The sequence below is a fragment of the Gymnoscopelus microlampas genome, assembly GCF_963454915.1.
Source record: "Gymnoscopelus microlampas genome assembly, chromosome: 1".
NCBI lineage: Eukaryota > Metazoa > Chordata > Actinopteri > Myctophiformes > Myctophidae > Gymnoscopelus > Gymnoscopelus microlampas.
In genome coordinates this window covers 62005747-62025290 of record NC_139962.1, presented here as the reverse complement: position 1 = coordinate 62025290, position 19544 = coordinate 62005747, and the positions used below count along the sequence as shown (strand labels likewise).

At 39.7% G+C, this 19544-nt stretch overlaps 1 protein-coding gene across 1 annotated transcript in view; it reads left to right on the top strand.

Moving 5' to 3' along the window:
• LOC311051993 (limbic system-associated membrane protein-like) overlaps window positions 1-19544 on the top strand; it is a gene marked incomplete at its 5' end in the record, with an annotated part of 197863 nt that overhangs the window by 141412 nt on the left and 36907 nt on the right. The window contains one exon of the mRNA XM_084066741.1: window positions 2115-2202. Within this exon, the coding sequence (XP_083922867.1) occupies window positions 2115-2202 (88 nt within the window). The remainder of the gene's footprint in view (window positions 1-2114; window positions 2203-19544) is intronic.

Below are 19544 nucleotides of genomic sequence, written 5' to 3'. Positions count from 1 at the left end.
ATCTACAAGCTCATAGAGCGGCGCGCTATGAGCTTGTATTAAATAGCCAAAGAAATCTGAAAATGATGCGTTCCCGGATTGAATGGGTTAACCCATTAAGACCGGGAACGCATACTGTGTTTTTTTTTTTGCTATAACCATCATTTTATACTTTGGGCTACAAAAATGTAAAAACGTGCTTGTAGATCTACTATTTTTTGAAAACCTTTGAACATTTGTGCAAATCTTTGAATACATATTATATTTTCTTCTGGATGTCCCTGGAACAAAATATTTTACAAATGTTCGCTTTTTAAAAATAGATTTGCACACATTTTCACGTAAAAAAATAATAATAGCAGATCTACAAGCTCGTAGCGCGGCACTCGGTGCCGCACTATGAGCTTGTAGATCTGCTATTTTTGAATAGCCAAAGAAATCTGAAATGACACCCATGACAGATGTGTTCCCGGTCTAAATGGGTTAAATATAGGCTATAGAAGATTAGATTATGGTTGCGTTGGAGTGTTGTAAAGATGATGATGATTATGATAATATCGTTATCAATATTCATGAGAATTATGACTGCTAGAACGAGGACTTGAATAGCCTTTTGCTCAGATTTGAAATGGACCCTACAGTAAGTACAGTGAAATAAAATACCCTACAGTAACTTCAGTGAAATAAAAGGCACCACATTAAATTAATTATGATATAAGGGACATTATGCTAATTGATAAATGCTTGAATGTCTTCCGAGAAGCTAAATTATGCAGCAACCCCAATTAGACAGAACGCTAAACTCAATTCACAGAGGACATGAGTCAGGATGTATGCTTTAAGCTCCAAAATATGTATTGTAGACTCAAGGTGCATGTAGTTGTGAAAACGGAGTGAAACTGGAAAGACAAAGTACAGTACAAATGAATTACATTGATATTGTATTATTAAGTATTAAATAAGCATGAATATAATGTAAGGCTTAATATAACTGTGAGGTAAGCATTAAGTGCACACACATTGTCCAATCCCATGCTACAATAATCTATAAACACTCAAACCAATGAATTTTTATTAGCTGCATAATGCACAGCTCTAATGTTACGCAATCACTTAAATGGCCAACATGACTGTGTTAAATCTTAGCATAAACAATACAACCAAAATCACTTTCACATAAGTTTAACTAATACAGGTCTATGAAGCTGAGTATTAAAGATTTCAAACGTACAGACGATGCTGGAACGACAGCAGCATTACAGCAGATTAGCTTTAAATGCTCTGGTTTTACACAGTTGACTGAAATCTAGCCTTTTGTGACGTGTCATCCCAAAGCCTAGACCACTTTTGCAAGGACATGCTGTGATTGGCCAGTAGCCACTTTGAGTGGCAGTTGGGGCAAACGCTCTCGCCAAAACATGATTTACGATTTACTGTCCCTATCGGTGCATAACTTGAACGCTGCTGAGTCAGCTCAAGCTAACTTCGGCGCACCTCCGTCGCGGTCAAAAACTATACTTTATCGGCCCCAAAAATTGTCTGCAGGTGTTGTAGGCGAGAGGCAGTTCCGTGTGCGCCACAGAAGAGGGGCGTGGTTATAGCACAAGCGATATAGGCTCTGGTATGTCGCTTTTGTGACAATGTTATTTTCCCTTCCTGTTTCCTGTCTGGAATGGGAGTTGCCTCATGGGCTGTACCATTTTACGGGGGTGCTCTAGCGGTTGCCAAACAACACACCAGCTGTACCATTACACAGATATACTGTTCGGGTGACAAATGACATGAAAGGATAAACTGTAGCTCAGTGGCTCTCAAACGTTTTCATATCAAGGACCCCCACATTGACACATATTGGCCCGCGGACTGAAAATATATGCCAAGAGCCCCCATAAGAGAAGATTTTTACGGTTATAGCAGTGATTTTCAACCATTTCAATTGGACCCCGGACCCCACTTTGAGAACCAACGCTGTAGCTGACCGGTGGGCAGAACATAAATGATGACACCACAACATCATTTAAACCAAAATGACAATTAAGGTATAGTGATATAATATATTAGAAGATAAATATGATTTATCTCCTCTCCTCTCCTCTCCTCTCCTCTCCTCTCCTCTTCTCTCTGTATTCCTATAGGTGAATGTATATGATGAGGGCTCCTACACATGTACCATACAGACCAAACAGCATCCTAAGACCTCACAGGTCTACCTCATTGTACAAGGTAATGTCTACCTCACTGATTCTCAACCTTTTTCATTTCAAGGACCCCCAGTTTGATATGCAATAGGTTTTCATTTAACTCTGAGACGGTATAAATGGAACCAAATTGACTTCCTATTAACTTTTACATTAGCCTGATTAAGAAAATGATTAAATACATGTAATGGTGGCCTGTAGGATGTGTGCAAACGACAGGGGGACAAGTAGTTCAGCTTCATGCTGATTTGTCATTAGCATACATGAGGCATTAGCCAGATCAAATCAAGGGCCCAGTATCCGCCTTTGAAATTTAGTCTATATAGGAAGTAACAGTTCATATAAAGGGCCTGTCGTTTCGCTGTTTTACCCCTGCTGGTGTCAGAAGAAATAACTCTCAATGCAAGCGGATGGGTTTTTGCCGAACTTTAGACTTGATTTCATTACCTTAATAAACATTGTCATAAATACTATATGCTTCCAGTCTCTAGTTTAAAGTCTTCTTTCAATCACCATGATATGCGTTTTGGTAAAGTGTGGTCCCATTTATTTTAAAATTGACGATAAAGGTATGCTCTAGGAGGGGCGGGATGATTTGATTGACAAGCTTCCCAACCAATAGAATTCATTTCAGGTTGCCCAGGATATGACGCGATATAGAAAGAAGGCGGATTTGAAATCGTTGAAAATATGCTTACGGTCTGTAGAAACCAATGGGGTCACTCTGTCCATTCTTTTTAGTCTACGGTTCAAATAGATAGTGGTGTTGTTGTTTTTGTCATGGCAAAATCTTGCAAAAATGTCTTTGTGCAAATCTGAATGGGCAAATTAAAAAAACAGTTGAGGCAATGTGAATGGTATAGAATTCATATGACGTGGCATAAACTAAGATGTGTTTCCTTCATCTTGTAGCATTTAACCCATTCAAACCGGGAACGCATCTCTGTTTTTAGATTAGATTCGATTTATTTGGGCTATTCAAAAATAACAGAGCTTGTAGATCTGCGTTTTTTGGGAGAAATAGTGGAAAGTTTTTGCAAATCTTTGAATATGTATATTTTTTAAGCGAACATTTTCAATATTTAAATATATTCAAATCTTTGCTTCTGGGGATTCTACAAATGTCTTCTAAATCCTAACAGTTTTTTTTTTGTTTTAAACTTGAAAAAGTTATACTATCAGTGGTTCTCAAAAATGATATGTATTTGGCCGTGGACCCCCATCTCAAAATATTTTGTTCCAGGGACCCCCAAAAGTTGTAACAGAGTTCAAAAATACATATATTCAAAGATTTGCCCAAATTTGGACGTTTTTTTCAAAAATAGCAGATCTACAAGCTCATAGCGCGGCACTCGGTGCCGCGCTATGAGCTTGTAGATCTGCTATTTTTGAATAGCCAAATAAATATTAACTAGAAAAAGTGCTCCTCGGAGCACAACTCTCCGCCAGAAGACTTGTGTTGGGAATGTTGGGAATGTTCTGTCTGTATAAGTGTCCTATCTGTCCTGTCTGTATAAGTGTCCTATCCCTCCTGTCTGTATAAGTGTCCTATCCGTCTTGTCTATGTAAGTGTCCTATCCGTCCTGTCTGTATAAGTGTCCTATCCGTCCTGTCTATGTAAATGTCCTATCCGTCCTGTCTGTGTAAGTGTCCTATCCAATTGTTACAGTATCCGCCATTTCTCAGCCATTTCGTGATTATTCCTGTCTTACCTCACTTTGACAGAGGCACAGACTCTGTCAAAGTGACACATGTATTGTATAGGCCGCTATACGTCACTAGCCAATCGGATCACACTATTTCACCGTATTGTCACGTGTCACGTGAGGCTTGACCAATGTTAGTCCCAGTTTCAGAAAGTGAAAACAAACTCTCCTGGCGGAGAAAAAAAAAAAATGACACAAATGTGTTCCTGGTCTTAAAGGGGTATGCCCCCTTCAAATGACACTGCAGTGTCCTACACGTGCTCAGCAATTATAGCTCAAATGGAAGTAGAGAGTTGGAGAATAAACTAACTTTTCCAGCACCAACAGAACAGAACATGGCGTACAGGGGGTTTAGAGACAGAAACAAACCTGGCGAAAGCCCAAAACACTAAACCTGGGAGTCCCATCTGAATATGTGCATTGCACCATGCTTCACTTTATTTACTAGGCTGTGGTAGACTACTCATTTAATGTAGTGTTTTAGTGTTGTGGGAACTGGGGGATGTGTGCTGTGACCCAGCACCATGAAACTTTCTTTACACAGACAGGATAAAATACCCAAGAGAACAACACAGCACACAGAGACACTGCCACGCTGTCACTGTTAGTGTAATTAAATGTGCGGCAAATATTGTTTCAAGTTTAAGTTTAAGTTTAAAGCTCTATATTGTGTTAGTAATCATTGCAGAGTTTGTTCAGTAACAGTTCTCCCTGTCTCTCCCGCGTTTTAGAAAACACAAAATAAATGTTCTGGGAGGTTACACATTTCATCCAATCAGGAGGAAGAACCCCAAAGATAATTTATCAGCTTGTGTTCCAGGTACAATTTAGTGTGTGTGTGTGTGTGTGTGTGTGTGTGTGTGTGCGCGTGCACGTGCGCGTGCGCGTGTGCGTGTGCGTGCGTGCGTGTGTGTGTGTGTGTGTGTGTGTGTGTGTGTGTGTGTGTGTGTGTGTGTGTGTGTGTGCATGCGTAAGTGTGATTAACATCAAAGACTGCTATGGGAATATAGAGCTATTTAAAACAAAACAAAAATGAAGATAATTAGCAGCACCGTTTGTTATTATAAACACAACAGATGCAGCTAAATATGTGAATAGATGTAAATAGATAGAACACACGTATAGAACACTGTGTTGTTGTGCAGTTAAACATAAATGAATAATTTCTCATGGCAAAAAAAGAGAACAAGTTTCAATCCGTATTTGAAACTTAAAATAGTTTCTACAAACCCCCCAAAGTTAAATCTGGTTGGTTATTACCACCACCTGCTAGAACAGAAGTGATTGTGTTGTAGACAGACAGTAGGCCTATTATAATTCCCCACAGATTCATTCTGGCACTGCAGTTTATAGAGTGTGTAAGACTTCACTTGTTCGCCTGTTTGTACTGCAGAGACAGGGGGACAATTGTTAAGATGCCTTAATGTGAATGGACGTTTAGTTTACCCTGAAATGCCCTCGCTTGGGAGCATACATTAACTACAATGGCCAGCCTATATTGTCCGAAATTGCTGACATTAATTCAAAACCTTTGGCAATGGATCAATACTGATTTGAATCAGCTGACCAAGCGCTTCAATCACACTGGTAAAAGAAAGGAAGTAAAGGGTAAAGACATGTAAAAGGGGAGAATTCAGACTGGTGTAAATGTAGACCATCTGTACTGTACATAATACATATACTGTATATGAACACTGTGGGGTCGATGGTATTGATACATTTCTAGAAGGCTCTCCATATCTGGCACCCAGCCCAGGGACGTCACAGGCTCTCAGAAGGTGGGGAGGATGGACTTTCGGTGGACTATACCCCTTATTTTACACTTTGGATATTCAAAAATAGCAGATATACAAGCTCATAGTGCGGCACCGAGTGCCGCGCTATGAGCTTGTAGATCTGCTATTTTTGAAAAATCGTGAAAAACATTTGTAACTGTCAAATGTAAACAAATTTTGTATTTTCAAAATGTTGCGTTTTTTGGGCGGATTTTGTTCGTTTCTTTTCGTGTTTTGGGTACTTTATTTCGGTTTTAGGGTTAGGGTTAGGTTATTTAATTCTTATTTTTGCCTGATTTTACCGATTTATTATCGGAAAAAAAAATCAATTATTATTTTTTTATTTTTATTTTTTTTCAAAAAGTGGGGGGTATGAAATCACGGAGCTACTGTATGTGAGTGAGGGTGTCGCGTCGTACGCACAGTGAATGGCCGTGACCCAGCCAACGCCGCAACATGGACGCTTGTGATCAAATGCACAGAAAAAAAACAACAACGTATGCTCATGTGCACATAGCAGTATACGTATACAGTACGTAATGTATACAGTGGAACGTTTTCAGGCCCTTTCAAGTTTTCCAAAGTTTGTTGTTTCAGACTCATCTTAAAATGGATGATATCAATATTTTTCACATCAATCTACACACACTACTCCACAATGACAAGGAAAAAACAGGTTTTGAAAGTATTTAGTAAACATATTGAAATAGAACAAAGACCGAAATAAGCTATAGGCCTATGTGACGGTGGCCAACTAGGTCACATTTGATTTCCCAGTTATACAAAAAAAATGGCCCATGAGTTGTGATATCTCTTCTTAGCCTTACTGGGTTCACAGCAATAATACTTTAAATTACACCGATTAAAGTGCAAAGTGAATAACTACTGTAAAACCCAATACAAAGACAAATAGGCTCTATGCACAGCAGCCATATTGGAAAGACATTGGGCCTCTTCTTACTTCCTTCACAGGTGTTACCAATGATACTAATGAAGGCTCTGTTCCATTCTGGTCAGAGTGCTGATATCGTGCATGTTGGCTCACTAGAAACACTCCATTTTGTTTCCCAAATGGCCCCTTATGGTGGGTGTGTAACTCTGAGAGTTATAGTGCAGGAACCAAAAGCCCAAAAGTTGACTATACCCCTCCCCGGAGTAGAACAAAACGGGACATAGTTTTTTCAGATCTTTAGGATGTCCCCTTCGTGAAATGGATTGTTCCAAGTTTTACTTTTACTGCAAAAGTCATGAAATTGATCCATGAAGTGACTCACCACATAGGCAAAAAAACGCCTATGCTGAAAGTGGGAGCTCCAAGTAATTCCTCTGTCATGTTCTACCTGCTGGTAATAGATCATACTTGCACAGATGGTCTACAGGTAGTGTCCCTACATCCCAAAACAATCAGAATGCCAATATGTGGTTCTATTGTGAATCAGCAGCCTTTTATATAAGGCCTTAAATAGGCGGAAATATCAACAAGTTGACTTTTCTGAGCAATATGTACTTGTAACTTTGGTCCAGCTCTTTATCAGGGGTAGAACTAGATGTGACATTGTCTTTAAGATGTCCACTTCCTGAAATGGATGGTCAGAAGTTTTACTTTTACTGCAAAAGTCATGAAATTCGTCCACAAAGTGACTCACCACTGCCAAAACACGCCGACCCTGAAAAAGGGAGTTCAAAGTCAATCCTTTCTCATTTTCTACCTGATGTTTTTGGTTTTACATCATACTTAAACAGATGGTCTACAGGTAGTGTCCCTACATCCTAAAGCAATCAGAATGCCAATATTTGGTTCTATTGTGAATCAGCAGCCTTTTATACAAGGCCTTATTATAGGCGGAAATAGCAAAAAGTGGACTTTTCTTAGAAATATTCACATGGAATACTGGTCCTACCCTTCTACTGTATCAGGGGTAGAAAAAAACTTCACCTTGTTTTTCCATAACTTTGACTTGTCATCTAACTATCAACCATCAAACTATTTACATTGACTGCAAAGGTCATGACATTCTTCAATAAAGTTTTGGATTGTCCCAAATTTTACTTTTACTGCAAAAGTCATGAAATTCATCCATGAAGTGACTCACCACTGCAAAAACACACCTACCCTGAAATAGGGAGTTCTACACACTGGTTGTTTTCATATTGTACTTATACACAGATGGTCTACAGGTAGTGCCCAGCAGCCCTTTATATAATATAAGGCCTTATTCAAGGCAGAAATAGGAATATTCACTTGTGATTTTTGTCAGAGGTAGAACAAAACCTGACCTTGTTTTTTCATAACTTTGACTTGTCATCTAACTATCAACCATCAAACTATTTACATTGACTGCAAAGGTCATGACATTCTTCAATAAAGTTTCTGCACCAAGAAAGTGCAGAACTTCCCCCACCGTGCATGAAAAAGGGATCATATTTGCCCAGATTGTCTACAGGTAAGACCCCTACACCCCAAAGCCACCAGACAAATATGTTAAAATTGGCTTGTATTGTGAATTGAGTTTTATAGGCTCTTAGGCCTGGTTAAAGGCATTAAAAAAACAAATCTGAATTACCTTTATCCTGATCTATTAATTCTGTAAAATGCCTACTAATACAACAAAATGACTGCTTCAGGGAATACAATTTGATACCATGTTTTTACCCTGCCACTTCATATTCATATGGAATCTATGATTCTCAGGTAGGCCTAATATCTACACCTCAAAGCCTCAGGAATGACAAAATATATTTCTATAAGTCCATACAACCTAAATGCAGTATGGCTTAAGTACATGCTGTAGAATACACTTTGTGTGTGCCATTCTTAATGAATAATCATCAATCAGCAGCTTATGGAAAACACTTTGGCCCCCATCAGTCAGTTCCCCCCACACTGCTCAAACAAGTAAATAAATATATGAAATTGAGAATAAGCTGCTGATTGATGATTATTCATTAAGAATGGCACACAGTAGTGTATTCTACTGAGCCCATACTGCATTTTAAGTCTGGCTAACATAGAAGGCTTATAGAACTATATTTTGTCATTCCATCTGTTTTGAGGCATCAGGATATTAGGCCTACCTGAGAAACATCCTTAGATTCCACATGAATATGAAGTGGGTAAAAACATGGTATCAGAATACATGTCCTGTTATTAAGCAGTCATTTTGTTTGCAGGCATTTTACAGTAATACATCAGGATTAGAAGTAACTCTGAAAAAAATAACTTCATAATATAATATTTAACAAGGCCTACAGTAGGAGCCTAAAATCCTGCTGATTCACAATACAGCATATTTTGACATATCTTTCTGGTTGTTTTGGGTGTTGGGGTCCTACCTGTAGACAATCTGTGAAAATATGATGTAAATCCAACCATTAGGTGGTCAATGAAGCAGGGTTAACTAGGTAGGTATAGGGACTTTTCTGCATTATTTTTTTCTTTTTGCAAATGTTCATGAATACATTTCATGAATTTTGACATAAGAAAAACTTCTGACCATCCATTTCATGAAGAGGACAAGTCAAAGTTATGGAAAGACAAGGTGAAGTTTGTTTCTACCCCTGATACAGTAGAAGGGTAGGACCAGTATTCCATGTGAATATTTCTAAGAAAAGTCCACTTTTTGCTTATAATAAGGCCTTGTATAAAAGGCTGCTGATTCACAATAGAACCAAATATTGGCATTCTGATTGCTTTAGGATGTAGGGACACTACCTGTAGACCATCTGTTTAAGTATGATGTAAAACCAAAAACATCAGGTAGAAAATGAGAAAGGATTGACTTTGAACTCCCTTTTTCAGGGTCGGCGTGTTTTGGCAGTGGTGAGTCACTTTGTGGATGAATTTCATGACTTTTGCAGTAAAAGTAAAACTTCTGACCATCCATTTCAGGAAGTGGACATCCTAAAGATATGAAAAAACTATGTCCCGTTTTGTTCTACTCCGGGGAGGGGTATCTCAAAAACTAAGGCTCTTTTTGAGGGTTTGTTCCTGCACTATTATGTGGGTCCTTGAAAATGAGACAACCACTGTGCCACACTAAATGGAACAGAGCCTTAATTAGTATCATTGGTAACACATGTGAAGGAAGTAAGGAAGAGGCCCAATTCATTCCCAATATGGCTGCTGTGCATAGAGCCTAATGTTGACTACGCCACTAACGTCCAAAAGAAAGGTGTGTAAAGCTTCTCTCTCACGCACCCACATTATCAAGAATCATTGGGTCAAGGGTCTGAATAATTTTGTTGTTGTTTGTTGTTTGCATTTACAAAACACAACAAAATCATGTTTTTGTTTTGCCATTGTGGAGTATTGTACTGTATGTGGTTTGATGAGGAGAAACTATTATTATTATTCTTTAATCCATTTTAAGGTGACATAACAAAAAGTGGAAAACAAAAGTGTCTGAAAACCTTCTGTATGCACTGTTGGCTGGACACAGAAATAGGTTTATACAGGCAGAACACAGCACGCACACACACACACACACACACACACACACACACACGCGCGCGTACGCACACACACACACACACACACACACACACACACACACACACACACACACACACACACACACACACACACACACATGCGCGCGCCAAAGGAGGCAACAAAGGTACCACTTAATAAGTCCAAAAGGAGTTAACTTAGGTCCAGAGCTTCTAAAGCTGATGAATACAAACCTCCTAGCAGTCAAACTTCAGGCCTTGTCTTCGAAAGGTTGGAGCTGCGTGGGGAGGCAGTCATGCTGGCTGAAGGAAGAGATCAATAATTAAAGCAGGCCAGTAGAGGAACAGGTTCTCAAACTAAAGATTCTGCTGCTCTGGAGACTTTTCAACTGACCTAGTACTGAAAGCACAGACGTGTGCACTAGCTGTATGAAGTTAATCACTGAGCACGGCTTGAGTGTCCTAACAGGCTTGGCAAACATCAAAGTCAAACCAGCGGTCGAATCACACAGTCGACTCCCCACACAAGAGCCCCATGCAGCCTGAGGGCCACACTGGCATACAAGCTATCAACGGAGCTCCCAACGCCTCGCGAGCTTGTAGATCTGCTATTTTCACAATATTTATCTGTGGAACTGATAAAATAAGTATATTCCAAGATAACTGAGACTATATAGCTGATGCTGAGTTAAACATATTTGTTTAATTTCAATGTTTTTATATTTAAACTATATGATGAAAGGCCGCACACAGCAGCTTTTTTTGTTGTTGTCTTTTCCTTCTTTTGAGCAGTTTTGGTGTTTTTATTTCTTTATTTGCACCACTGCTCGCCTTGGAAACTTGTTTTATTTTGTATTGTTTTTATTGAACTTGAAAGCCCACACAGCATTGAGTTCAGCAGAGGAGGTTTCACCCTCACTGAGTTCAGCAGAGGAGTGAAAGGAGGCTACAATGATATAACAGCAGAGAATGGGACGTATGGGGAGGCAGCATGGAGTGCAACATAGCAGGAAGAAAGCAACATAATCGATGTTTGGCTCTAACTGTCACATTATCAGTGACACATGAGAGTGCTGACACAAACTCAGGGAGTTAAGTGGGACATTCCAATGATCAAGCGCCGCATAATCGGACACAATGGATTGTGGGAGAAAAAGAGGCAATTTGCCGCCACAGAGCCCACAGCGGAAACATCAATTCCCATATGACCTGAATGGTTATTAATGGATCATATCTTTAGTTCATAACCAGATGAAAAGACAGGGTTTGCCTGCATACACTGCTGTTTATGAAATGATAGCCTACCCGGACAGAATATATCAGTTTGGCTGATATATTGGCCATTATTGCCCATCATTTGACTTTTTTTCTGATGATCAGTATGAGCAATTGTGAGGCAGATGTGTCCTGATTTTTAACCACTTTCAACCTTGTGTCCCTTGTGTCCCTTGAGTCCCGTGAGTTTGGGTATATGTCATCATAGGCTATTGTAGATCGGCAGTTGTTTTATAATTTGAATAAGGCTCAAGTGGTTAAATAAAATGCATTTAATAAAAAAAAAACAAAGTGGTCTAGGAGCTTGTAGACCTGCTATTGTTAAGTATATATCACAGCAATTCAGATGTACACATGCATTTGGTCCATGAGTGTCATTTGGCATTGTATGCCCATGGCCTGCTGGCCGTAGCTGTGGAGAAAACCAGTCCCATGTGGGATGGCCTGCTGCTGGTTCAGCCAATGAATGAGCACACAACCTCTAATGTCCTGCACTGTGGAACACAGCTCAAGGACCTGAGATTTATGTCGTCCCCAGTGGTGTAAAGTAACTAAATACATTTACTCAAGTACTGTACTTAAGTACACATTTTAGGTACTTTTACTTTACTGGAGTGTTTCCAATCGTCTATGCTTTTACTTATACTCTACTATATCAGAGGCAAATATTGCACTTTTACTCCACTACAATTATTTGAAAACTTGAGTTACTACTTTGCAGATATACATTAGCCTCGCGTAGCCAGACAATATCACACGACACACTGCGTGGATATTATATAGTCTGGTCCCTATCAACGATAGATTTTTTTCCAAGGGGCGGTTACAAAAAGATCCAAACGGACTCTATTGGTTAGACCTAAACCAATCAGAACAGTGCTTCCTTGTACGAAACAATCAGAGCAGTGCTTCCAACGTCATTGCTCCAAATAAGGTGATAAGCCTGCCCCCATCTGGATACTGGGCCCTGATTGGTCCCTCACGACTTCGGAGGGAGAGAAATTAAATCTCTATTGAGGGGGGCCAGACCTAATCTGCCGAGGGCTAAAGTGCGATGCAATTTTGCAAAGGCAGATTCGTCTGGAACCAGGCTAGATAGGCTATACATTATTACATTATAAATCATACATCAACCACTTTAGCCCTATTTTATACCTAGGCTATTTGAAATTAGCTGATCTACAAGCTCACAACGCGTCGCGACGCGTTGTGAGCTTGTAGACCGGCTATTTTCAAACATTTTAGTACTTTTACTTTTGGTACTTTAAGTGCATTTTGTATACCAATACTTTTGTACTTTTACTCAAGTAAATTTTGAATTCTGGACTTTTCCTAGAAACAGAGAATTTTCATATTGCGGTATTGGTACTTTTACTTAAGTAAATAATTTGAGTACTTTTCCCACCACACACACACACACGCGCGCACACGCACACACGCACGTACGCACACACACACACACACACACCTTCTCGCTTCCCACATGTTCCTGTCTGACTTTGTCTCTAATAAGAAACTGTCCCTTGTGTTTTTAGTTTTCCTTTAACACTCATCTCCTCTAACACATCCCCAGACCCTTTTATATCCCTGAAAATAAAGTCACAGTGAGTTAGAATGTCAGGCAGTGATGTCTGAGGGAAGCTCTGATTAAAGCTCACTGAATGCCAGGATGAGCAACAACCTGTCCTCCTCGTGGTGCCTTCAGTGTAAACAACACGCACACGCACACGCACACGCACACACACAAACACACACGCACACACGCACACACGCACACGCACATGCACGCACACACACACACACACACACACACACACACACACACACACACACACACACACACAGCCGTTCTTTTCTCCCCAATTTAGTCATTATGTCAATAGGCTCTATTCACAGCAGCCATGTTATGAAGACATTCACAGGTGTTACCAATGATACTAATGAAGGCTCTGTTCCATTCTGCTCAAACAGAGTCAGGGTGCTGATATTGTGCATGTTGGCCCACTGGAAACACTCTGTTACACCAGTGGGTCTACAGTTGGGGTCCAGGGAACCTCATGGGCTTCCAAATGGCCCCTTACAGGTGTGTAACTCTGAGAGTGAACAAATGGAACCAAATGGACCCTTTCAGAGTTATGGGGTTCGTGGAAACCACTGTGCTACACTAAATGGAACAGAGCCTTCATTAGTATCATTGGTAACACCTGTGAAGGAAGTGATAATATGGCTGCTGTGCATAGAGCCTATTCATTCCTCCCCACACACGTTTGTGTTGTCACTGCTGTTGTATCCTACTGACTCACCTGCCAGTGAGGAGCCCCCATCGGGAGGACATGATTGATTGATTGATTTAATCTTTTATTAGACATAATGTAAAAACAGCACAAGTACAGTTAATGACATTTTGACTAAAAGGTCCGTCCAAATAAATCCTTGCGGTCTTGTTTCCATTGATGAATAACACCCTCCCCGCCCTGTTTCCCTCCCCCGAACACGGACCAATTGTGTTTGTACACACGAATCCACGGCGCGCTGCCCTGCGCGCCGCCATTGCTGCGGTCTGAACGCTACGCGGACATAAGACCGCAGCAATGGCGGCGCGCAGGGCAGCGCGCCGTGGATTCCTGTATAGACGCTCGACAACGCCGAATTCACGGCGGTGGATTCAAACTCACAACCTCTGTGTTTTTTAGTTTTTTTTTAAGCAACATTTTTTTTAAAGCAATTTTTGCTACCTTTGAAAAATGTTCAAGTGGTTATATGTTTCTGTGGGCTTTATATATATTGCACCAATGCAAAGTACAGTATATAAACAAGTGCTTGTGACTACATAATAACCCCATTGGATCCATTGGAACACAGGTCATTTTATTTTCAATTTCCTGAAAAGTAATTGTTTTGGAAATACATGGTTTCAACCCGACAGCGACGATAACAAAGTAAAAGAAAAGGTTCCAGACCTCTCTCCTTTAATCTTCTTAACCCATTAAAACCGGTAACGCATCTGTGTAACCAGTTAAACCATTAGTTTTATACTTTGGGCTATTCAAAAATAGCTGATATACAGCTATGAGCTTGTAGATCTGCTATTTTTGAAAATATGTGAAAATGTGTGAAAATCTTTGAATATGTATATTTTTAAAGCAAACATTCTAAACTCAAATATGTGCTTCTGGGGGTTCCCTGGAACAACATATTTTGAGATGGGGGTCCGCGGCCAAATCATATCCTTGACATGAAAAGATCATGAAGAGATCCACTGATTATAGCAAGTTTTGCCAAAAAAACTGTCGGGATTTAGAAGATATTCTAGAATCCCCCAGACGCAAAGATTTGAGTTACAAATGTTCAGCTTTAAAAAATAAAATATATATATATATTCAAAGATTTGAACACGTTTTTTGAAAAATAGCAGATCTGCAAGCTCGTACAGCGCGGCACTCGGTGCCGCGTTGCGAGCTTGTAGATCTGCTATTTTTGAATAGCCAAAGAAATCTAAAAATGCCACAGATTCTTCCCCCGGTCTTAAAGGGTTAATGGCCGGTGGAGCAGGTGCCCTCAAGCATTTAAATGGGGACATCATCCCAGCGGCCTGCCGACACACATGGCAGACCGGGGGCCAACGACGGAGCTCGCAGGTGAGACGGTCTGGTTGTATTTCACCGGGCTAAGCGGGCGTGCAACTCCACGGCCATTAACCTATTCAATCCAGGAACGCATACTGTGTAATAATAATTTTAGATTTTTTTTAGAGCTATAACAATTATTTTATACTTTGTGCTATTCAAAAACAGCAGATCTACACGCTCAGCTACGAGCTTGTAGATCTGCTATTTATTCATTTTTTTATCGTGAACATTAAAGGTAGGGTAAGTGATATTTTTGGGTTAAAACAAAAAGTATTTTGTTAAAAGGTTAAAGCACTATATTCTGATAGTAATCATTGCTATAGAGTGTTTGTTCAGTAACAGGAGTCTCCCCGTCTCTCCAGCTCTTTAATAAACAGAAAATACATTTGCCGGTAGGTGTCAAAATCTCAGCCAATCAGGAGAAAGTACCCATTTTTAAGCTTAATTTTTATAGTGTTTCAGTTCCAATTTTGCCTGCTCATTTCTTAGTGTCATCACTTCCAATTTCACTTGTTTAATCTATATCCTGATTGAGTTATCTATCCTGATTGGATAAAATTGGAAATGAAACTGAAACTGAAACGAAAATGCATTTTCTATTTTATAAAGAGCTGGAGAAACAAGGAGACTCCTTTTACTGAACAAACACTCTATAGCAATGAGTACTATCAGAATATAGAGCTATTTAACACTTATTTTAACCAAAGAAAATCACTTACCCTACCTTTAAGTGCAAATCTTTTTTTTTAAAGCGAACATTTTTAACTCAAATCTTTGCTTCATGGAGGTCCCTGGAACAAAACATTTTGAGATGGGGGTCCATGGCCTAATACATTATCTAAAAATGATTTCTAAATCCTAACAGTATGTTGCTATATCCGTGGTGTTCCAACTTTTAAATAGTCCAAAGAAATCTTAAAATGACACAGATGCGTTCCCGGTTTTAATGGGTTAATCCATTCATACATACATAGCGTATATGGTAGAGATGATGTCCTCTCTGTCCTTGCTCTCAGCGCTCTCATCTCTGATATAAGGAGGAACATCACTTCTGCCCTCCCTTCAACCCCTTTGTCCCCCCTCCCCTCCACGCTCTGTCATCCAGACCCGTCAAAGCAGATAGACTAGTGGCTTTATGGCTCCTAGAAACGGTTGTGAGGTGGGATTGAGGAACGAGGTTTAAAAACTCTTTGTCTTTTAGATACAGTGATATGAACATACTTAAAGTACCAAAAGTAAAAGTACTAAAATGTTTGAAAATAGCAGATCTACAAGCTCCACCAAAGCAATCCATCTCCCAGGTTGCGCGTGTGTGTGTGTGTGTGTGTGTGTGTGTGTGTGTGTGTGTGTGTGTGTGTGTGTGTGTCCCAGCAGCTGCATGCTGTTCTGTTCTGTGTGTTCAGCTATTGTCTTATGGAGGTTTCTAGCTGAGTGTGTCAGCCTGGTGATCTCTCTTCTCTGCCAGCTGTTACACACACACAGCTGTTCCACACACCTTGCACTGCTGAGAGCAACAGACTGGCTGAGGTGGATCCGGTTCTGGTACCTGATCTAACTATACAGTAATGTTTGGATTCTTTGGAACTATACAGTATAGTGTTTGGATTCTTTGGAACTATACAGTAATGTTTGGAACTATACAGTAATGTTTGGAACTCTACAGTAGCTTTTGGAACTATACAGTAATGTTTGGAACTATACAGTAATGTTTGGAACTCTACAGTAGCTTTTGGAACTATACAGTAATGTTTGGAACTATACAGTAATGTTTGGAACTCTACAGTAATGTTTGGAACTATACAATAATGTTTGGAACTATACAGTTATGTTTGGAACTATACAGTAGCTTTTGGAAATATACAGTAATGTTTCGAACTATACAGTAATGTTTGGATTCTTTGGAATTATACAGTGGTGTTTGGAACTATACAGTTATGTTTGGAACTATACAGTAATATTTGGAACTATACAGTTATGTTTGGAACTATACAGTGGTGTTTGGAACTATGCAGTAATGTTTGGATCTATACACTGGTGTTTGGAACTATACAGTAATATTTGGAACTATAGAGCGTGCCAAAATTCCTGAAAGGGGCGTCAAGTGTCTTTTGGTAGCGGCAGACATCTTTGAGGGGTAAAAACCAGGTTGACTTTGCCCAATGCCACGCCCAATGCCAACGCCCCCCGTGGTGACGACGCGTTGGCACGCTCTATACAGTAATGTTTGGAACTATACAGTGGTGTTTGGAACTATACAGTTATGTTTGGAACTATACAGTTATGTTTGGAACTATACAGTTATGTTTGGAACTATACAGTTATGTTTGGAACTATATAAATGCATTTGTAACTATACAGTGATGTTTGGAACTATACAGTAGCATATGGAACTATACAGTTATGTTTGTAACTATACAGTTATGTTTGGAACTACTGTATACAGTTATGTTTGGAACTATATAAAAGCATTTGTAACTATACAGTGATGTTTGGAACTATACAGTAGCATATGGAACTATACAGTTATGCTTGGAACTACTGTATACAATAATGTATACAGTAGTGTTTTAAACTATACAATAGTGTTTGGAACTATGCAATAATGCTCAGAACTATACAGTAGTGTTGGGAACTATTGGTCACCCAATGGTAAGTGTTACTTTCGCACTCTTCATGTTCTTATTGTTAAACAGATCCAAATCTTAAGGTTAGCAAGTCACTGAATGATGATTTATCGGTTCGAATCCCTGGACTTTGAACCTGCCGGCCCTACATTAAGTGCACTGAGCTGCCGTGAGAAAGATAATGAACTAGCAGCCTTTATGCAGCGCTGTAAAGTAACTAAGTACATTTACTCAAGTACTGTACTTAAGTACCATTTTGAGGGTGTTTTACTTCACTGGAGTATTTTTAATTTTCAATAATTTTACTTCTATTCCACTACATCTCAGAGGCAAATATTGTATTTTTACTCCACTACAATTATTTGAACATGTTAGTTACTAAATGTAGTTACTTTGTAGATGAAGATTATTATTACAAAACATACATTAACCACTTCAGTCCTATATATAATTTGAAATAGCCGATCTACAAGCTCACAACGCGTCGCTTTGCGACGCGTTGTGAGCTTGTGGATCTGCTATTTTCACAAGATTTGTACACATTTTAGACATTGTGATAACTTGTGAAACGGGACATACTTTGACTGAGTACTTTGACTGTGGGTACTTTAAGTACATTTTGATGCCAATACTACTTTTACTCAAGTACATTTCTAATTCCGGACATTTACTTGTAGCAGAGTATTTCTACAATGCAGCATTGATACTTTTACTTAAGTAAGAAATGTGAGTAGGCTACTTTTTTCACCACTACCTTTATGTTTCATTCTGCACGTCATGCAAACTCACTCAGCTGATATTCTCCTCGATCACCTCATCAGTCAACCTCACACGATTTGTTCCATCCAGTACAATTGAAAGCATTTCAAATGGACATCGCTTAGAGGTGATCATATGCTAATGCAATCACACTATTCTCCATTTACTCCTCTGAAGTAACAACTACATCTAATGGATTACAGTATTCTCTTGTCGCCGGAGTTGCATCTTGACAATCCACCAGAGAAATGTAGCCAGCAGCAAATAAATGACCCTGGGTGGTGTTATATAATCATATAAATGACCCTGTGTGGTGTTATATAATCATATAAATGACCCTGTGTGGTGTTATATAATCATATAAATGACCCTGTGTGGTGTTGAATAATCACATAGAACTGCCAGCAGTGTCAGATCAAGCCTGATTATTAAACAATGTGTCACCTCACTTTATAATCCGTCCTGCCGATCACGAACAACAACACACACTTTGCCGCCAACCCTTGATATTAGGAAGGGAAAAGGTGACATGTGAGAACACACGCACGCACGCACACACTTAAACATTAACTCATTCACTGCCAGACGTATTTCTGGCTGTTTGACCGTGTGTAAACACAAAGAGTATCAGCGTGTGTCGTCCAGAGAAAAAAAGATTCCAACCGTGACCGCCCCCTTGCCTTGTAACAGCATGTTGAAAATAACATGTCTCACGCAATGCAGGGCAAAACAAGTCAACTCAAGATACGGCTGTTTTCAGGAAAACGCTAAACAGGAAGTGGAGGAGGCGGAAATCTTCGGATGACGTGATCTCCGGATCCTTGTGAGATGAGAATGAAAATGGTCACTCGGCTGATAGAGAGTGCGTGTAATGAACCGATCTCCGCGAGGACGGCGGTCACAGAGAATATTCCATGATTTTTTCAGTACAGTAAAATCGCTCGTTTTCGCTGGCAGCAGTGGCACACTATCACACTATTTCTCTGGCAGTCAAAGAGTTCATTGGAACCCGGGACTATGGTGTTAAAAGCTGATGTCTATCATCTGTGGGCAGTCCTGATGCAGAGCCGTCTGATTGACCTAAAAGCTGATGTCAATAATAAATAACAGCCTAACATAGCCTCTCCTCTCCCCATTGATGTGACACTCA